Source organism: Curcuma longa, chromosome 21 (genome assembly GCF_044706935.1).
Source record: "Curcuma longa cultivar G26 ecotype Majalengka, Jawa Barat chromosome 21, ITB_CL_G26_1.1, whole genome shotgun sequence".
NCBI classification, from domain to species: Eukaryota; Viridiplantae; Streptophyta; class Magnoliopsida; order Zingiberales; family Zingiberaceae; genus Curcuma; species Curcuma longa.
Genome location: NC_133881.1, coordinates 5,051,157 through 5,068,464, shown reverse-complemented (window position 1 = coordinate 5,068,464; position 17,308 = coordinate 5,051,157). Strand labels below are relative to the sequence as shown.

Sequence of the window (17,308 nt, the reverse complement as noted above, 5' to 3'; positions counted from 1 at the left end):
GTGTTGTCTTAGAGTCTTTATCAAAGATAGCGAGTCGGACTCAAGGATCAAGTCGTTGCAATGTTGATTCGCTGCTTGTCGAATCGCTTCTAGTGCTGCCAATGCCTCTAATTGCCATGTAGTGGAGTTGCATATGAATTTCCCACCAAATTGGATGGATCTCCCCTTACAGTCCCGAATGATGTATCCAATGGCTCCATAGACCAAACGAGGTCGAGAGGAATCGTCGTCGCTATTGTCCAACTTATATCGGTTGAAACCTGGTTTCGAAATATAATTAACTGTTATCAATTGAAACCAAACCGATCGATCGATATGAATAAACACTAATGAATATATATAATCTTACTGATATGGTGTTGGAGGTTGGTGCTCTCCGGCGGAGCTCGACAAAGTGGGCAGCTGCCGTGGGGGGCTGAGCATTCGGTTAAAACCGAACCGAACCGAACCGAATAAACCGAAAACCGAATAAACCGAATTTTTTCAAACCAACCGAACCGACCGAATTTTCCAATAAAAATCGAATAAACCGAACCGATATTTTATCGGTTAATTCGGTTTTTAACCGAATTAACCGAATTTTTTAAATATTATAAAAATTTTATTAATTAATTAGGGATTTATAAATTTAGTTATTTAAAATTTATAAATTATTTTTTAAAATTTGAATAATTCGGTTTATTCGGTTTAACCGAATAAGAAACTTTAAAATCGAAACCGAACCGAATTAACCGAATTAACCGATTTTTATAAAAAAAATAACCGAATTTTCGAAATAACCGAACCGAATTTTTTAATTCGGTCGGTTCGGTCGGTTTATTCGGTTTAACCGAATTGTTGCTCACCCCTAGCCGTGGCATCGGAACCATGCATGGAGCGATGCACTTGTCGTGGAATTCGTGGCCGCACTCATGGAGCGCCTGGACGAGATCGCCGTCTTTGATATCGCAGAGGCAGATGGCGCAGTTGGCTTCGCAGTCCTCGAAAAGAACTTCTCGGGCCTCACACTCGGCCACCGAGACGGCGGCGATAAGGGACTTGCCGGCTCTGCCCGTGCGTCTTGATTGCATGGATGCAGGATTTAAAGGGAACAAGTGTTGGCGGCGGATGCAGAGAAAAGAGGGCATCAAACAAGCGTCGACGACGGCGAAGTGGAGAAGGGATTTAATTTAAAGGGAACGCGCAACTGATTGGCGCGAATACTTCGTTCTTGAGTAACTAACTTAGTTTTTAATTTCCTAATTCCCTGGAAAATGGAAATTGTCTCTGGGATAGTCCAAATTTATTTAAAAGGCAAAAAAAAAAGTATATCTATTGGAGGCTTTTTAAAATCATAATAAATTAATTAATCTCATGTTTAGTTGAGATGAAATTAATATTAGCTGTCAATTTTCAATATAAGATAATAAAATCAAATGTAATGTCAATCTTTATAAATTATTGACTTTCAATATTCTCTAGGAGTTGCATAGATATTATACATGCTTAACAGTTTAAGAACTTTAAGAGGCCCAGAGTGAATTCTTCTTTTGTTAAGATACTTAATTATGACTAAACCTTTGGTATTTTACAATTTTTTCTACATAATATGAAGAACCTATGTATCTCAACATATTTTATACAATCATGTTGAACTAGACTAGACTAAGGTTAGGGATGAACAAAAATTTGATTAAACTGAATAAATTAATTAAATAGACCGAATTAAAAAATTCAGTTCAGTTATTTCAAAATTTTAATTATTTTTTTTTAAAAAATTAATTAATTCGGTTCGGTTTAGATTTTAAAATTTCTTATTTGATTAAACTGAATAAACTGAATAAACCAAAATAAAAAAAATTTATAAATTTTTAAATAAGTAAATTTATAAATTCTCAACTAATTGATAAATTTTTTATAATATTTAAATAATTCAATTATTTTAATTAATTCAGATCTATATAGTCAATCTCACCTAATGAGATAAGATTTAGTTGTTATTGTTATTGTTGTCGTTGTATAACTAAGTTTTCACCTAAAAAGTAAGGCATCTTGAAGTTGACTACTTGATTTCAACTACTCCGAATTAATCATTATCTATATATTATCTTAATATTTTATTTATTGGTGTTTTAAAAAAAATAGTGACCTTTTTAAAGTCGATTTTAGATACCTCAAACTAGCAATGACTATATATATTCATATGTTGTTCGCTAAGATTATATATGAACTAACACACAATACACAGAATGGTGTGCTTTTATTTGGGCTAATCACATCAATCTCTAGCTAGTATCTTCTCCTATCCACTAGTATTTGGCTTATCGCAACACAACTTTATACCCTCTTAATTCAATTGATGCATTACTGTCATATTAATTTTATATAGGAAATCTATGACATACTTTCTTTGAAACAAGAAGATTATATTCATTCATTCGAACATAATATTGTAATTCTTTGAAAGTATTTTAATTAAGGGACTTAAGTCTTTTGTTTTAAATTTTGTAAACAAGTGTTCCTACAAAGTTTTCATTTCTACCCGAAGAGACTCCAGCTCAATTTCAAAAATTTTCTAGTTGCTCATTCCCAATTAAATTCACATTTTAGATATTAAGTTGCAACTCATTCATTTTTACTCTTATTGTAATTAATTTTGTGTACGTAGGTTATCACCATTTAAATTTATTTTATCACTATGATCCAAATCACTTACATTTTGATTAAATGCACCACATCTTCTTCAAGACTATATACAAGAGTTTAAATTTTCTTAAGATACTTCCCATGAAAGTCAAACTTTTAAGGAAAAACATAATATCTTCGTACGTGAATTAATTAAGGCAACAATCACATTGATAAACATGCATTCAATTACCATCCTTTTTTATGAATAGTATATCCTATAAAAAAAATATATTTCAAGGTTCGAGATATTAATTTACTCTGTTAGTATTTGATGAACATAGGCAATACATGATAGTGGCTTTGAGATTGTTGGAGCAACATAACTTCTGCAAGTATATATATGAAAGGATGCTTTGAAGTTATAAAATGAGATAAAAATGCAATAATGAAATATGCCACTGAGAGAACAGCTTCACCCTATTATCATAAGGAAATGTGAGCTTCAATTAGGGAAGTGCAAACAAGGACGGATCTTCTTTAAGGGCTATATATTCTAGGTTCTAGTCCATCCCAAAGATTTTTTTATCTATTGTAAAAAAGTTTTTACTATTAGATTATTACACATTGATTTTTTTTGTAAAATTTTTTTTACTTAGCTCACCCCTTCCACACTTAATGCCCAATCCATCTCTTTTTCTGGATCTGTCCCTGAGTGCAAACAACCTTCAAGAAGTGTCTATTCTTATATATTTATGACGTTATTATGTTGAGATATATCTAAATAGCTTGTTTAATGAATTGAGCCATAAGAATCTAAAAATTATTAGAGTTCAAAATTATATTATGATCCTTATCATTGTCAATACTGACAAATAATATTCTTTAAGGATTGACAGATTAATATTGATATACTCTTTTAACAAGGCAATCAAATAAATACTGAAGTAATAAAATCAACAGTTTGCTTCGTACGTAAACAATAAAAATCAATTAACAATATTTATAAATTTATTTAATTTTCTCTCTCAACATAAAAGACATGGCGCTCAACCATCTGCTAGCGGCGGCGCTCGATCTGCAACCAGTTTAAGATTCTATTAATATATATCTGCAACATTCTTGCCACCAAAATAGCGGCACTCAACGACGGCGAGGAGGGAGAGAAGGGAGCCGGTGGCGAGTACTGGGTTGGGGTGGTGGCCTGAACCACCAACGACGGCGGCGCCGACTATTATTATTTGTTTATAATTGATGGGATTAATTTAATATATAGGAGATGACGTGGATACATGATTTGTTTATTGTTATTTATAAACAAGAAAAGTATATATATAGTAAATTTAATTTATTAATTTCAAAAGTGTACGATAAGATTTATCAAGATAAACGAAGTTTATTTTAGCAATTATCCAAATAATAACAATGCGATTACTAAAACATAGCAAATAATTTGAGATTTGCTTCTCAATCTGGACTCTGTCAATTGAAGAAGAACGAGTCAATAATTAATTAATTCCTAAGAAAGGGAATTGAAGTTCGCCGGAGATATCAGAAAAGTTAGACGGTCCTCCGGCAGAGAGGGCAGCTGAGGTGAACGGTGAGCCATGCATCGATGCATTGGACGTGGAAGGCATGGCAGCACTCCGGCAGAAACCGGACGGTCTGTCCGTCCGTGATCTCGCCGAGGCAGATCACGCACTCGGTGGTCGTCTCGCCGCTGGAGCCATCGTGGAGGCCCTCGTCGGCCCTGCATTCGGAGATACAAAGCACGTCGATGACACACTCATTGAGTCTGGCGGGGGTGACGACCACCGACCGCTCATCCACGGTACTCGTGCCCCCGGCCCTGGTCGACTCACTAACCCCGGCGACCACCGCCTGGTCCCAGGCTCCGTTCGAGTTTATCGCGTGGACGACCGAAGGATGATTGCTTCGGGAGACGACGGTCATCTGAGAGGAATAGCCTGAGCTTTCCTGTCTCGGGCGGGAGGTGTCGAGGCGACTGAGGCCCAAATCAAAATGTTCAGGATGCTTAAGGCGCCATAACAACAAGATTAGTGCAGCGATGATCGGCGGTATACAGAAGAAGAGCAAGGTGGCGAAGCTGGGAGACTGATAGTGGTCGGTAGAATAGTCTCTGTAGAGCCAGAGGTGGAAGGAGGCGGCTGTGGCCATCGAAGCAAGCAGCGGAGGAAGGTGGGGCTCGAAAGGAAGGGTTTAAAGGGGACGGTAGTTAAATGGATTGGCGCGGAGACTTGTTCTGCAACTGCAAAACGACTAAAAATTAGAATAAAAATATAATATAAGAATAAATTATTTTATAATAAAAATATATAATAGAATGTTATTTTATTTTTTAAAATTATCCTTTTGATATTTTAAATATATTTTTGAATTATTTATAATTACTTTAGTTGAACAAAGTTAATTTATGAATAAATTTATTTATTAATTTAAATAAAATTTAATTATAAATTTAATTTGTAGTGTTATAACGTGCAGGGCCGGCCCTGGCCCAGGGCCCAAAAATTTTGAGGGCCCAAAAATTTTGGGTTAATTTTTATATTCATTCTGGTTTAGGGTTGACGCCACTGTTCGGTTCTTTCGCACATCCGCACCGCTGCACCGCCGCACCGCCGTTTGCGTGTTGACGCCAAAGCTGAAGCCTTCTTTCGCACATCTGCATCGCCGCACCACCATCAGCGAGGGTGATCTGTTTAGGGTTGACGCCAAAACTGATCTCCCCCTCTTTTCGCACATCTACACCAGCGCCGTCAAGCAGATTGGGTGATCTGCGTCTCTGCTCTGCACCGCCGAGCCGATCTCCCCCTCTTTTTGCACATCTACACCGGCGCGGCGGCGCCGTCAAGCAGATTGGGCGATCTGCGTCTCTGCTCTGCACCGCCGTTTGCTGGGTTTAGGGTTGACGCCAAAGGCCCAAAGCTGATCGGCGTACTCCTCCGCACATCCGCACCGCCGTCTCTGCACCGCCGTCAGCGAGATTGGCTGATCTACTGGTTTCTTCCAAGTTCCAGCTCCACTACTCCCACTTCAATCTCCAGAGTATGCATCTATGACTTACCCTCTACAGAAAGCTCTTGCCAACAGCAATCATTTCGTTTAGTTGATTGCATCTCAGAACGGTTTTGTTCACAAATCAAATTATGAAACTTTATGTTTCCTTATTCTCAGGTTTGCGAACTTGATTTGATATTCAATTTTCATAAGGTAATTTGTTTGATGATTTCTTTGACCATCTCTTATTTTCTTGTTTATATCTTATCTGCTATTCTGCTTATGAATTGGGCAGGCATACTACATATTAGATGAAATTCTCATTGCCGGTGAGCTTCAAGAGTGAAGCAAAAAGACTGTTGCCCGTCTTATAGCTGCACAGGTATTTATTAGATCAATACCTTGACAACAAGGTTAAAGTGTGATGGTTCTAATGGAATTAAGCTTTTACTTAAATCAAAAATAATCATCTATCTTATAGTTAGAGACAACAAATAAAGTTTTGTTTATTGTGACACAGCCTTTTATTTTTGATGTACAAAACAATCATCCACTTACAAGCATGCATTCTAACAGTTCAAAAATCAAATACCTCCACTAAGGTTATAAACATATAATTTAGTCGCTTTCCTAACAGCACAGGCTTTTTAGATAAGTGGTTAGTCAATTTTGAATAATCTATAGCAAAAAACACCATCTCATCAATTCATGTGCTGATCACTTTCCTAATAGCTAGAGCTTTTGGTTTAAGATATCTAGGATTGAAATCCCTCATGCCAAAAAATACCATCTCATCAATTAATGTGTTGATCATTTTCCTAATACATCAAACTTTTGAGATAAGTGTTTAACCTATCATCAACATAGAATTATAGAAGTGTAGGGTTTAAAGTCTGCCTAGTATACAAATATCATCTAATCAATTCTTCCCATCAGCTTGTGCCTTTGGAATAAGTGGTCAACTAATCAACTATAACAATCTCCTACAATGGGCTTGTGCCTTTATTGACGTAGTTCATTCAAATTAAATTCAGATATGCTATGCTTTACTAAGCAAATCTGCATATCAAAAAAGAGGAGATATCATAACCAAGATTTAAAGTCTTATTCTATGTTAATTGATGTTAGGTCAATGGTTAGTAAAAAACCAAACTATTTTTGATAGGTCAGTGATTGTTTAAAATGCTTTCATTGAGAATTTTGTTTCTTTTGACAGTAAAATAATTTTGTTTAAAAGCATGAGATCGAGGTCCTTCCAGGACAAGACCGCGCGCGGCGGTCGTCTTCCTCCACCAACAGCATGATGCAGATGGAGGAATACGACCGCGGATCAGGGTCTGACGACTCGAGATCGAGGTCCTTCCAGGACAAGACCGCGCGCCGGCGGTCGTCTTCCTCCACCAACAGGACGATGCAGATGGAGGCGGACGGCTGCGGATCAGGGTCTGCGGCTCCGCCGGGCCTGCACGACCCCACGAGCTACAGCACCACCAACTATTCCTACTACAACGGCGGCGGGGGAGGCAACCTTCCGGTCCTGCACGACCCCACGAGCTACAGCGCCACCAACTATTCCTACTACAACGGCGGCGGGGGAGGCAACCTTCCGGTCCTGCACGACCCCACGAGCTACAGCACCACCAACTATTTCTACTACAACGGCGGCGGGGGAGGCAACCTTCCTGACGCCTCCAACGGAGGCGGCGGCCGCTGCTTGGGTCTCAGCGCCCCCGAGTTCCAGGGGAAGCGGCAGGTCGCCGCCCCCAAGGCCTACTTCTCGTATATGGTAAAGGGATCCAACGGACGGAGCTTCCGGTGGATCAAGGACAGGTACACCAGGGCCGTCAACGGCTGGTGATGGATTGCTCTCTCTATTGGGGTAAGCAATTTAGGTTTTCGATTGCTATTCACGAACAAAAGGCTGAAACTCAGATATAGATTTCGGATACGTGATATATTACTCGACTTTATCATCTTCTGGTTTCAATGTTAGTTCTATTACTTTTCTCTATTCTGTTTGCTTCAAAACTATTGTTTTCCCTTATGTTTGTAACGTTCTGCTTGTGTTTGCTCTAGTATGTGCTTGACTTTCCAATATCATAGGCTTCTTTGAATTTAGATTGGCCTCGTGTTGTTGAAATTTCATGTTGATGATTCAAGAACATAGATGTAGTACTATATAAATATTTTTCTTTTTACTAATTCACCAAAGAAATTATTTATTCCACAATTCTTCCTCTTCTACCACCACTTGCCTTGCCACAATTCCATTATCCATCAACAGATTCAAAATTTTCTTCATTAAAGGTTGAAAACTATATATAAGGTAAATAATTATTCTCATATATCTTAAATACATCTATCAATTTTTTCCCCAACAAAAATCATGTTTCTAACAAATGAAGGCAAGGTATGATAGAATCTTACCAACAGAAGAAAAGAAATGAAGCCAAGGACAAATGTAATTCATCACCGAATTTGATGAGCATGATGAGAAGAAAGCTAAGTGCAATTATTATAATCAAATTTTTAATGCCAGTACCAAAACTTATGGAACTAGCACCCTTAGAATCACTTGTTTAGATGTAAGAAGTACATAACCCATGCAACAAAGAGGATCTAAAGCGAGCAGACATTATTTTTTCACAAAACTTGGCTGATGCACAAGGAAGAACTGCTACAACACCATGCAATTTTATCAGAATCTTATTAGAAAGGTTGAAGTACTATGAATGAACTTTTGACAGAGTTCACAAAGAAGATCCTTTCTTTGAGACATAACTTATATTAGGAGGTGGGGATGGGCGACCAACTGAACATGAATGAGCAGTAGTTAGAGATTTAGTCAAACTGCTTCAAATTTGTTATCATCTTACCTTGAATATGCCAGGAACTTTATCTTCCACTTGTTACTAGAATTATATCAGTCATGGTGCTTCTGATTTAATTGAATGATCAAGCAATAATTCTCTTAGATATTTTTTTCAATAAATGGCTAAAAAGATGAAAGAGAAATGGGATAAGTGTTGGGGAGAACCAGAAAAGTTGAACTTGATATTGTTTATAGCTATAACACTTAATCAAGATTCAAATTTGTTTATATGGAGCTTGCACTCACAGAAAATATAGCCAAGAGACAACTAAAATAGTAGTGAAAAAGATGAAGGAAGGCTCATCTTAGAGATGCAATCTAACAAGATGCTCAAATCAAGAACCATATTTATGCTTAGGAAGCACTTGGAGAGAGTAAACCAGAGTTGGATAAAAATTTAAGTGAGGAAGTTGAAGATGCAGATGGATAATGACAAAACATTTTGCAATGGTGGCAGCTAACAGTGTAGTTTCCTATTCTCTCCTCAATCACGCATGATATAGTGGAGGAGGAAAAAAGGGGAAAGGAGTAAAGGAAGAGAGAAAAAGGAAAACATGAAAGGAAGACTAGTGCTTATGTATCTGAAGTTGATCTTGAATGGAAAAGTGCTTGGAAGGAACAATGAGGGCATGGAAGGACTAGGAATTGGCATATAGGGATTGCCAGGGTTGTTCAAAGAAAACGACAAAAGAAATGAATTAGCTATCAAGATGGGTTCTAGCAAGATTCAACCAAGCACACTAAATGTCAATCCATACAGATGCAAACCACATACTTAGGCTTCAGCCCAAATCATGATTCAGTAATGATCGAGGCCTCATTAAGTCATACTGAAATGGTCCTTCAAGAATGTCAAATCAATAGCCGAAGTACAGAAACAGAGAGTAAGAACATGACAAAAATGTGGAGAATAAAATAATAAATAACAATTCCTTTTGAGTGGTCAAGCTATTTCAATGGCAAACCATTTTTAACTCAACATTTAAAGAAAATAAGGAACACTGTAAGCAATCAAGAAAATAAGAATTCTCTCAAGGGACCAATTTTTTCCTGAACTTTAAAAAAGGTAATGTGATCTACATACCCAAACCAACTTCAATATTGTCCATAGCATAATGACCTTGAGCTCTTCCATATAAATATGGACATCCCAACAATTGTTGTCTTCCAAACTGTTTCAACCAATAAAACCAAGGTTGGGTAAAAACTGATTTGAAAAAAAAAAAAAAACTTAAAACTCATTCACCTAGAGATGAATGTGTCAGCTAGGAATTTTAACTCTTCTCAACATCGCAAAAGTAACAAAGGCAAAGCAACCAAATAATCTAGTTGACACAGCAGATCAAACTCAAGAACTTACACATGAAAACAAAAAACACCATTATATATTTCAGAAACATTAACAAACACTGTTAGTTACAAACTTCCAGTTAATCTAAGGCTGTGTCTACTTGCATGGAAGTAGGTGAGGAAAAGAAAGAAAGAAAGAAATTGCCAAATTTATTTATTTATTATTTTTGGTAATCAAAGTATCGAACCAATTAATCCCGGAGGTGACTAGCCACCAGGGTAACTTGGTAAGCATTCCAAGGTTGTCTTCCCACTAGAGGAAATTAATCCGCAATATGCCGTAGTTGAGAATCAACCCAAGAATGTAGCCCGGGGAAAATTGCCAAATTTATTGTTTATTTGGAAGAAGGTAGAGGAATGAATTTAATCTTTCCATTTCTCTTTTATTTCTGCCCAAACCAGGGGAAAGGAACTTTCCTCATCAAATGAACACTAAAATGTAATTTATATTATTTCATTGCTCTCGATTTCATCCAAATAAAAATAAGACAAATAAAAAATATATAGTACATACTTGATCTTCTTTTCCCCTTTCGCATCAAACACTTCATTTCCTTTCTACTTCCTTCCTCCAAATAAGCATAGCATAAGCTGGGGAACAAAGATATTCCGACAGCCAGACGAGGAAAGGGAAGCAAAAACCGGTTGGTCCACTGCCTTAACTACAAAACACCTTAACCCAACAACACGCCGACAAAGAGAAGGATACATCCGAAACACAAAGTATCCCCTAAAATTACCAGATTTCTTCGATCTAAAGACGAGATGAAAATGGCGGAACTCAAAAGTCCAAGGAATGTAAGAGAATCGAACAGATACATTTCCCCCCAAAAGTAATCCGGAACAACCCTAGAATAAATCGTGTAAGTCAATTTGCAGAATGAACCATGATCAATGTTACCTTCGTGAGGACGCGCCTCCAAGCCATGGCCTATTCGATTTGGCGGTACGACGGAGCCGTGGAGGAGAGGCCTGAGGCGACGGCCGGCGAAGAGAGTTTCGTGAGACGGAGGAGGAAGAGAACTAGAGAAGGCGACGACGGCGGCGGAGGGCGAATGGAGACGAAAGAGGACTCAATGATAAAAAAGGAGAAATAAATAGTAGTTGCGGTGATAGAAGAGGAAGCGATGATGCGGTCATCGGTGACGCCTCTTGCGTTTTTGAACGATCAGGGCCGTCCAATTTATAGTTATTAGGACATCCGCAACGCAGCGTTAAATGTGGAGGAGCGAGGGAGCGACGTGGAGGAGTGAAGGAGGAGTGAGGGAGGAGTGAGGTATTGAACACGTTCAAAATTCTGAATGCGTTAATCTGTGGGCCCATATTTTTTTTTATTTTTTTTTAATGTTAACGCAAACACCTCGAACTCCACCAGAGTGGTGGTCGACCACGGGGTCGATCACACAATGGTGGTCGACCACCCCTATCGACCACATGGCAGTACGTTGCAATGGCAGTGGATCATGCCGTTATAACGTCAGCTGCGTTGCAGTTGCTCTTAGGGTTTAAGCATTTATCTGGTAGGAAAAGTCTATTTTTCATTGAGCCTCTCATTTTTTTATGAATTATAATTTGCAACCGTTGTTGGCTTCACTGCAGGGGCAAATTATAAATTCAAAAAATAGGGCCTTGATTATTACAAAAAGTAAAAATAAACTGATTCAACTCTATCAAAAAATTTTACATATTAACACTTTTAAATAATTTTTTATAAGCTTGATAAAAATTATTTTAAAATGATTAATGTTTCTATTGAGATCGCTTGATGAACGCGTCATCCGTCATGCAACACCATGATTGACATCGTGAGGAGGAAGAAGATGATGAACTCTAATAGCTGCAAACACCAACACGATAAGAAGGAAGGCCAAGGGTATCTCTGACTCAACCATTCCGACGTTCAAGTCAGTTACTGGGAGGAGAAAAAATAACAATTTGCAAGAAGTGAATGCTCATGGTATTACATACCTATATATGTAATATCAAAGAGTTATATAGACGGAGAGGGGAGAGAATTATACCCGCTTGTCTTATCGTTAATTAAGAAAAATATATCAGCGTAGTAGATTTTGTCGGAAGAGTTGTCTTTCGTTATTAAAGAGAATATTATCTTGTCAGAGGAGATATCTTATCAAGGTATAGAAAATGTCTGATCGTGATCATCTGCGATCATTACGAATGGAATATCCCCTCAATACCGTCATAACTCTGCATCATTAGACTGTCAGGTCTTATAACTACTGGGCGACGGTGATGTGAATGTCTGACGGATTGAATTTAATTGTGATCGCTTGAGGAGATTTGACGGGCAAAAAGAGATTGGACCACCTGAGAGATTGTGACCATCAAATAAGATGGATTAGGGCAAGTGGTCGAGTAAATGGACGAGTGATCGGATAGGATTCTGAGTGAGGCGAACCTGTCTGATTAAGTCTAGTCAATCAGTCAAGTCAACTGGGTCTCTCCTGCCTGTGCCATGTGTCCGGATAAGTCACCATCTTTTATTTAATGTCTCGTGATCTAATTAAGACTGGTCTTCACGGGCCAATCATAAAATCCATAACAATTAAAATCATCGTAAAATTATTATAACAACTAGTTTATAATTATTACAACTATTAAATGCTTGAAATAGTAAATATATATAATTTTAATTTTAATTTTAATTTTAATTTTTTTATAATCCAATCTCTAAAAAAAATCTTAAATGGCTTAATCGTAAATAAAAAATAATTTTTATTTTAATTTTTGTTATGTTTAATACTATAATTCAATCACTAAATCTTAAATAAAAAAAATCTTAATACTTAATTGTAAATAAAAAAATATAATATAAAAAATATAAAATAATATTATTAATTATTCCAGATGCCCAGAATTTTTTTTGAGGGATCGGATTCTGATGTCGCATATAATAGTGTATTTTAAGACTTGCAAGATCATTTTAATATATATATATATATATATATATATATATATATATATATATATATATATATATATATATATATATATATGAAAGGTTTGGCCGCGCGATTTGGGAGAGGCGGGATTTTGTAGGATTTTGTTTCGTTTTGGTCACGGTGGAAGATGAACAGTGAAACTGACTGCCACGTCGGCTCTCGCGCACGCAGTCGCGTAAACTCATCGTGCAGGATATCAAAAGTGTACGATAAGATTTATCAAGATAAACGAAGTTTGTTTTAGCAATTATCCAAATAATAACAATACGAATACTAAAACGTAGCAAATAATTTGAGATTGCTTCTCAATAATCTGGACTCGGTCAATTGAAGAACGAGTCAATAATTAATTAATTCCTAAGAAAGAGAAGTTCGGCAGAGATATCGGAAAAGTTAGACGGCCCTCCAGCAGAGAGGGCAGCTGACCTGATCGGTGAGACATGCATCGATGCGTTGGACGTGGCACCACTCCGGCAGAAACCGGACGATCTGTCCGTCCGTGATCTCGCCGCGGCAGATCGTGCGCTCGATGGTCACGCCGCTGGAGCCAACGTGGAGGCGCTCGCCGGCCCAGTATTCGGAGATACAAAGAACGTCGATGACACACTCATTGAGTCTGGCGGGGGTGACGACCACTGGCCGCCCATCCACGGTACTCGTGCCCCCGGCGACCACCGCCTGGTCCCAGGCTCCGTTCGAGTTTATCGCGTGGACGACCGAAGGATGATTGCTTCGACAGAAGACGGTCATCTGAGAGGAAAAGCCTGAGCTTTCCTGTCTCGGGCGGGAGGTGTCGAGGCCACTGCGGCCCAAATCAAAATGTTCAGGATGCTTAAGGCGCCATATGAACAAGATTACTAGAGCGATGGTCAGTATAGAGAGGAAGAGCGAGAGGAAGAGCCAGGTGCCGAAGCCGGGAGACTGATGGTGGGCGGTAGAATTGTCGCTGTAGGCGGTAGAATTATCGCTGTAGTGGTGGAGGAGGTGGAAGGAGGCGGCTGTGGCCATCGAAGCAAGCAGCGGAGGAAGGTGGGGCTCGAAAGGGTTTAAAGGCGACGGTAGTTAAATGGATTGGCGCGGAGACTTGTTCTGCAAAGCGACTAAAAATTAAAATAAAAATATAATATAAGAATAAATTATTTTATAATAAAAAATATATAATAGAATGTTATTTTATTTTTTAAAATTATCCTTTTGATATTTTTAATATATTTTTGAATTATTTTTAATTACTTTAGTTGAACAAAGTTAATTTATGAATAAATTTATTTATTAATTTAAATAAAATTTAATTATAAATTTAATTTATTATTTTTTATTAAATATATAATAATTTTTTATAATTAGAAATTATTCATAATAAGTTGAATTCAATAAAATTTTTAATAAAGAAATTTAAATAAACTCAGTAAATAATATTAAAGATAAATAATTAAGTTCGTTCTACTTGATTACAAACACTCAAACAAGCACTAAAAAAAACTTTTTAAATTTTTATTGTCTAACGTCTCTCCTCTCACTTTTATTCATCCTCCATTTAAATTCAAAATATAGGCGTTTCATAGCAAATTATTCTCTAATCACCTTATTTTATATAACAATAAATTCTTTTTATGAAAGCATATAAAGTTCAATTTGATTATGAAAAATATTTGAAATTCTTTTTTGGCTTCAAATTAAATACTCATTTATCACGGTGGTTTGAAGTGAAGGAAAAGTTATTGTTTGTTTGGCAATTGATGTTAGTTGTGATTTAATAAGCAATGACCTAGAGTTATTGGAGTACCTATTTTTTAAAAATATCGATATAATAAATACATATAATAGCATATCAAATAATAAATGAATATCAATAAGGACGGATCTTTTAAAAGGCTATTCTAGGCTCTATCTCAACCTAAATTTTTTTTTATCTATTGTAAAAAAAATTCACTATTAGATTATTACACATTGGTTCTTTTTATAATTTTTTTTTTTACTTAGTCCACCCCTTCTACACCAAAAATTCAACCCACCTCCTTTTTCTAGATCTGTGTCTGAATATCAATCATGCTATGTTGACACTAAAGAGTGCAAAGAGGAACCTCGCCTGATTGAGCAAAAAGAATTATTCTAATCTCAATTCTCAAATATGTATATATATGTTTCGCAACTAAATGATCTTTGAGTCTATTTCTATCCTAAAGTTTTATTTTATTTATAAAATATATAAGATTATGTTTGTTGTATAATGTTCAAACTTTATTTGAGCTGATATAGTTAATTTATATGAGTGTGATTATATATTAATTTTATTTTAGAAAGATGTAAAGTTTAAATCAATCAAAAGTATATTCCATGTATCAATATATATTTACATTAAATTAAAAATAAAATTTATTTTTCTATTTTTATTTGCTTATATTTTCTACAACAATCAAAAGCATCTTTTTATTTGCTTTATTGTGAAAATAAAAAACTCATTCTAAATTTTCTTTTTTAAATTATCTTCCTTACTTGACTTTATAAATTTTCTTTCTAAATGAGTTGTTTAACAGCAATGTTGAACGATTAAATTTTTATCAAGTTGAAGAAATTTTAAACAATATTAAAATAAATACCAATATTGAATTATTTTTACATAGCATAACCAATTATTAAGTTTTGGCCATAGAGAAAAGTATTTTTATGGTGAAAAATTATCATGAAATATTTTTTAATATGGATATAATTTTAATTTTTGTCCAATTTCCTTAACACTCACCCGCTTAGCTGAGCTGTAAATCCCCCATTGCTCAGAATATCCGCCTCCTGTGCCGCCCAATTCATATGTTCCACACATCATCCTACCCACCAGTGAGAGTTTAAAGACGGCCATCGACGATGAACGAATGATATGTGATGGCTTAACTAATTGAACGGTGTATCTTTGTCCATAAAAGTGTAGTTGTTATGGTTCTTGCACGGGATCCATTACGAAGTCTGACGCTATAACCAACGGGGACTGGTTCTCTGTACTCGATTTCGTGTGGTTGCGGCGCCGTCGGGCATGGAGAGCTCCGCCATCGCCCGCCCCGTGTCCTCCCCTCTCGCCGCCCGCCCAGCCGCCCTCCTCCGCCGCCGTCTCCTCACCTCCGTTGGCTCCGATTTGCTTCCTTGCTCGTCCGCCCCTCTATTCGTCCTCTGCCACCCTATCGCCCCCATCCCCCTCCGCCACGACCGGGCCAAGTTCTCTCTCGCCCCCATCCGCGCCTCCTCGACCTCCGCAGCCTCGGTAAATCCAGAAGCCTCTCCTGCACCCTCGCCGCCTCAGCCGGCCCAGGGTGCGAAGCTCGTGCCCCTTGTGATCTCCGTCGCCACCGGCCTCGCAGTGCGGTTCGCCGTTCCGCGGCCCGTGGAGGTCACTCCGCAGGCGTGGCAGCTCCTCTCGATCTTTTTATCCACGATCGCCGGCCTGGTGCTCGGTCCGCTTCCGGTGGGCGCCTGGGCCTTCATCGGTCTCACCGCCTCGATCATAACGAAGACGCTGACCTTCTCGGCGGCCTTCGGGGCGTTCACCAATGAGGTTATCTGGCTTATCGTGATTTCCTTCTTCTTTGCACGGGGGTTTGTCCAGACTGGACTTGGAGATCGGATTGCGATGTACTTTGTGAAATGGCTTGGGAGAAGTACTTTGGGGTTGTCGTATGGGCTTACCGTCAGCGAGGCTTTAATCGCTCCCGCGATGCCCAGCACCACTGCCAGAGCCGGCGGGGTGTTCTTGCCTATTATCAAGTCATTGTCCCTGTCGTCAGGGAGCAAACCTGGCGATCATTCAGCAGGGAAGCTGAGTTCCTGTCCGTTATGTCGCAGTTCCAGGTATCTTTTTCTGAAAAAGAAAATCTATATTAGATGTTGTAATCGTTATGCAAACTTTTCTTACTGTTGAAAGTTTCGCAAAAGAAAGTTTTTTTTTCGTTTTGCCTTTGGAAATAGTTATTTGTTTCCTTTGCCTATATTGTTACATCGTTTTTTTTTATATATATTAAAGAAGTTGTTCATGTATCCATCTGTTTTTCCAAAGGTAGCGTGCATTTTATAATGAACGTCGAGAAATTTCATGTCTTTCAGCAAAAATCGTTCTAAGTTCTTCTAATCTTAGTTTTGACTTTGGGCATCCCCTTGTTACAGCGCTTTAAAGGGACAAAAAGTAATCTTTTGATTCTTTTGCAAGTTCCTATTTATCCATAAACACTTAGTCAGAAGTTTTTAATCTAATTTCACATTCAAACTGCCTGCTTAACTGCAGTAAGAAGCCTACTTTCAATGAAATAAATGAAACAAGAGTTTTGACTCAGAATCTGAGTATTGATGAAAGTGTCCTTACAGGTCTTTAACGTCTTTTGACTTTCACCATATTAAAATTTATATATAGCCGTTTGCTTGTTGCTCAAAAAAGTAACTTTTTTTTTCCTTTTCTTTTTCTAAAACTGAAATCTGACAAACCGATTCTCTTCTTGAGACTAAATTGTGATGTCTGATC

General features: G+C 37.5%; 2 protein-coding genes and 1 long non-coding RNA gene across 4 annotated transcripts in view; 2 read left to right on the top strand and 1 right to left on the bottom strand.

Moving 5' to 3' along the window:
- The first annotated feature begins 5,211 nt into the window (after positions 1-5,211).
- Positions 5,212-7,719, top strand: LOC141815419 (uncharacterized). Of its 2 annotated transcripts, none has more exons than XM_074703370.1 (4): positions 5,212-5,670; positions 5,800-5,835; positions 5,918-6,004; positions 6,860-7,719. In XM_074703370.1, exon 4 carries the CDS (start codon positions 6,923-6,925, stop codon positions 7,478-7,480), a length of 558 nt encoding a protein of 185 aa, XP_074559471.1. In that variant the 5' UTR covers positions 5,212-5,670; positions 5,800-5,835; positions 5,918-6,004; positions 6,860-6,922; the 3' UTR covers positions 7,481-7,719. The 2 variants fall into 2 exon arrangements, with proteins under 2 accessions (XP_074559471.1, XP_074559470.1); XM_074703369.1 differs by having other exon boundaries at positions 6,839-7,719.
- Positions 7,720-9,410: 1,691 nt separating this feature from the next.
- On the bottom strand, positions 9,411-10,895 carry LOC141815433 (uncharacterized). Its single transcript, XR_012600546.1, has 2 exons — positions 10,746-10,895; positions 9,411-9,666 (listed from the first exon to the last, which is right to left on the bottom strand). It is a non-coding gene; the product is annotated as an uncharacterized LOC141815433 (long non-coding RNA).
- Positions 10,896-15,831: 4,936 nt separating this feature from the next.
- The window catches only part of LOC141815432 (dicarboxylate transporter 2.1, chloroplastic-like), a 9,784-nt gene continuing 8,307 nt past the window's right edge, over positions 15,832-17,308 (top strand). The window contains exon 1 of the mRNA XM_074703380.1: positions 15,832-16,622. Coding sequence (XP_074559481.1) covers positions 15,836-16,622 — 787 coding nt within the window. The 5' untranslated portion in view covers positions 15,832-15,835. The remainder of the gene's footprint in view (positions 16,623-17,308) is intronic.

Excerpts from the sequence above, each read along its gene's own strand:
- LOC141815419 (XM_074703370.1), top strand. The coding sequence starts at position 6,923 with ATGATGCAGATGGAGGAATACGACCGCGGATCAGGGTCTGACGACTCG.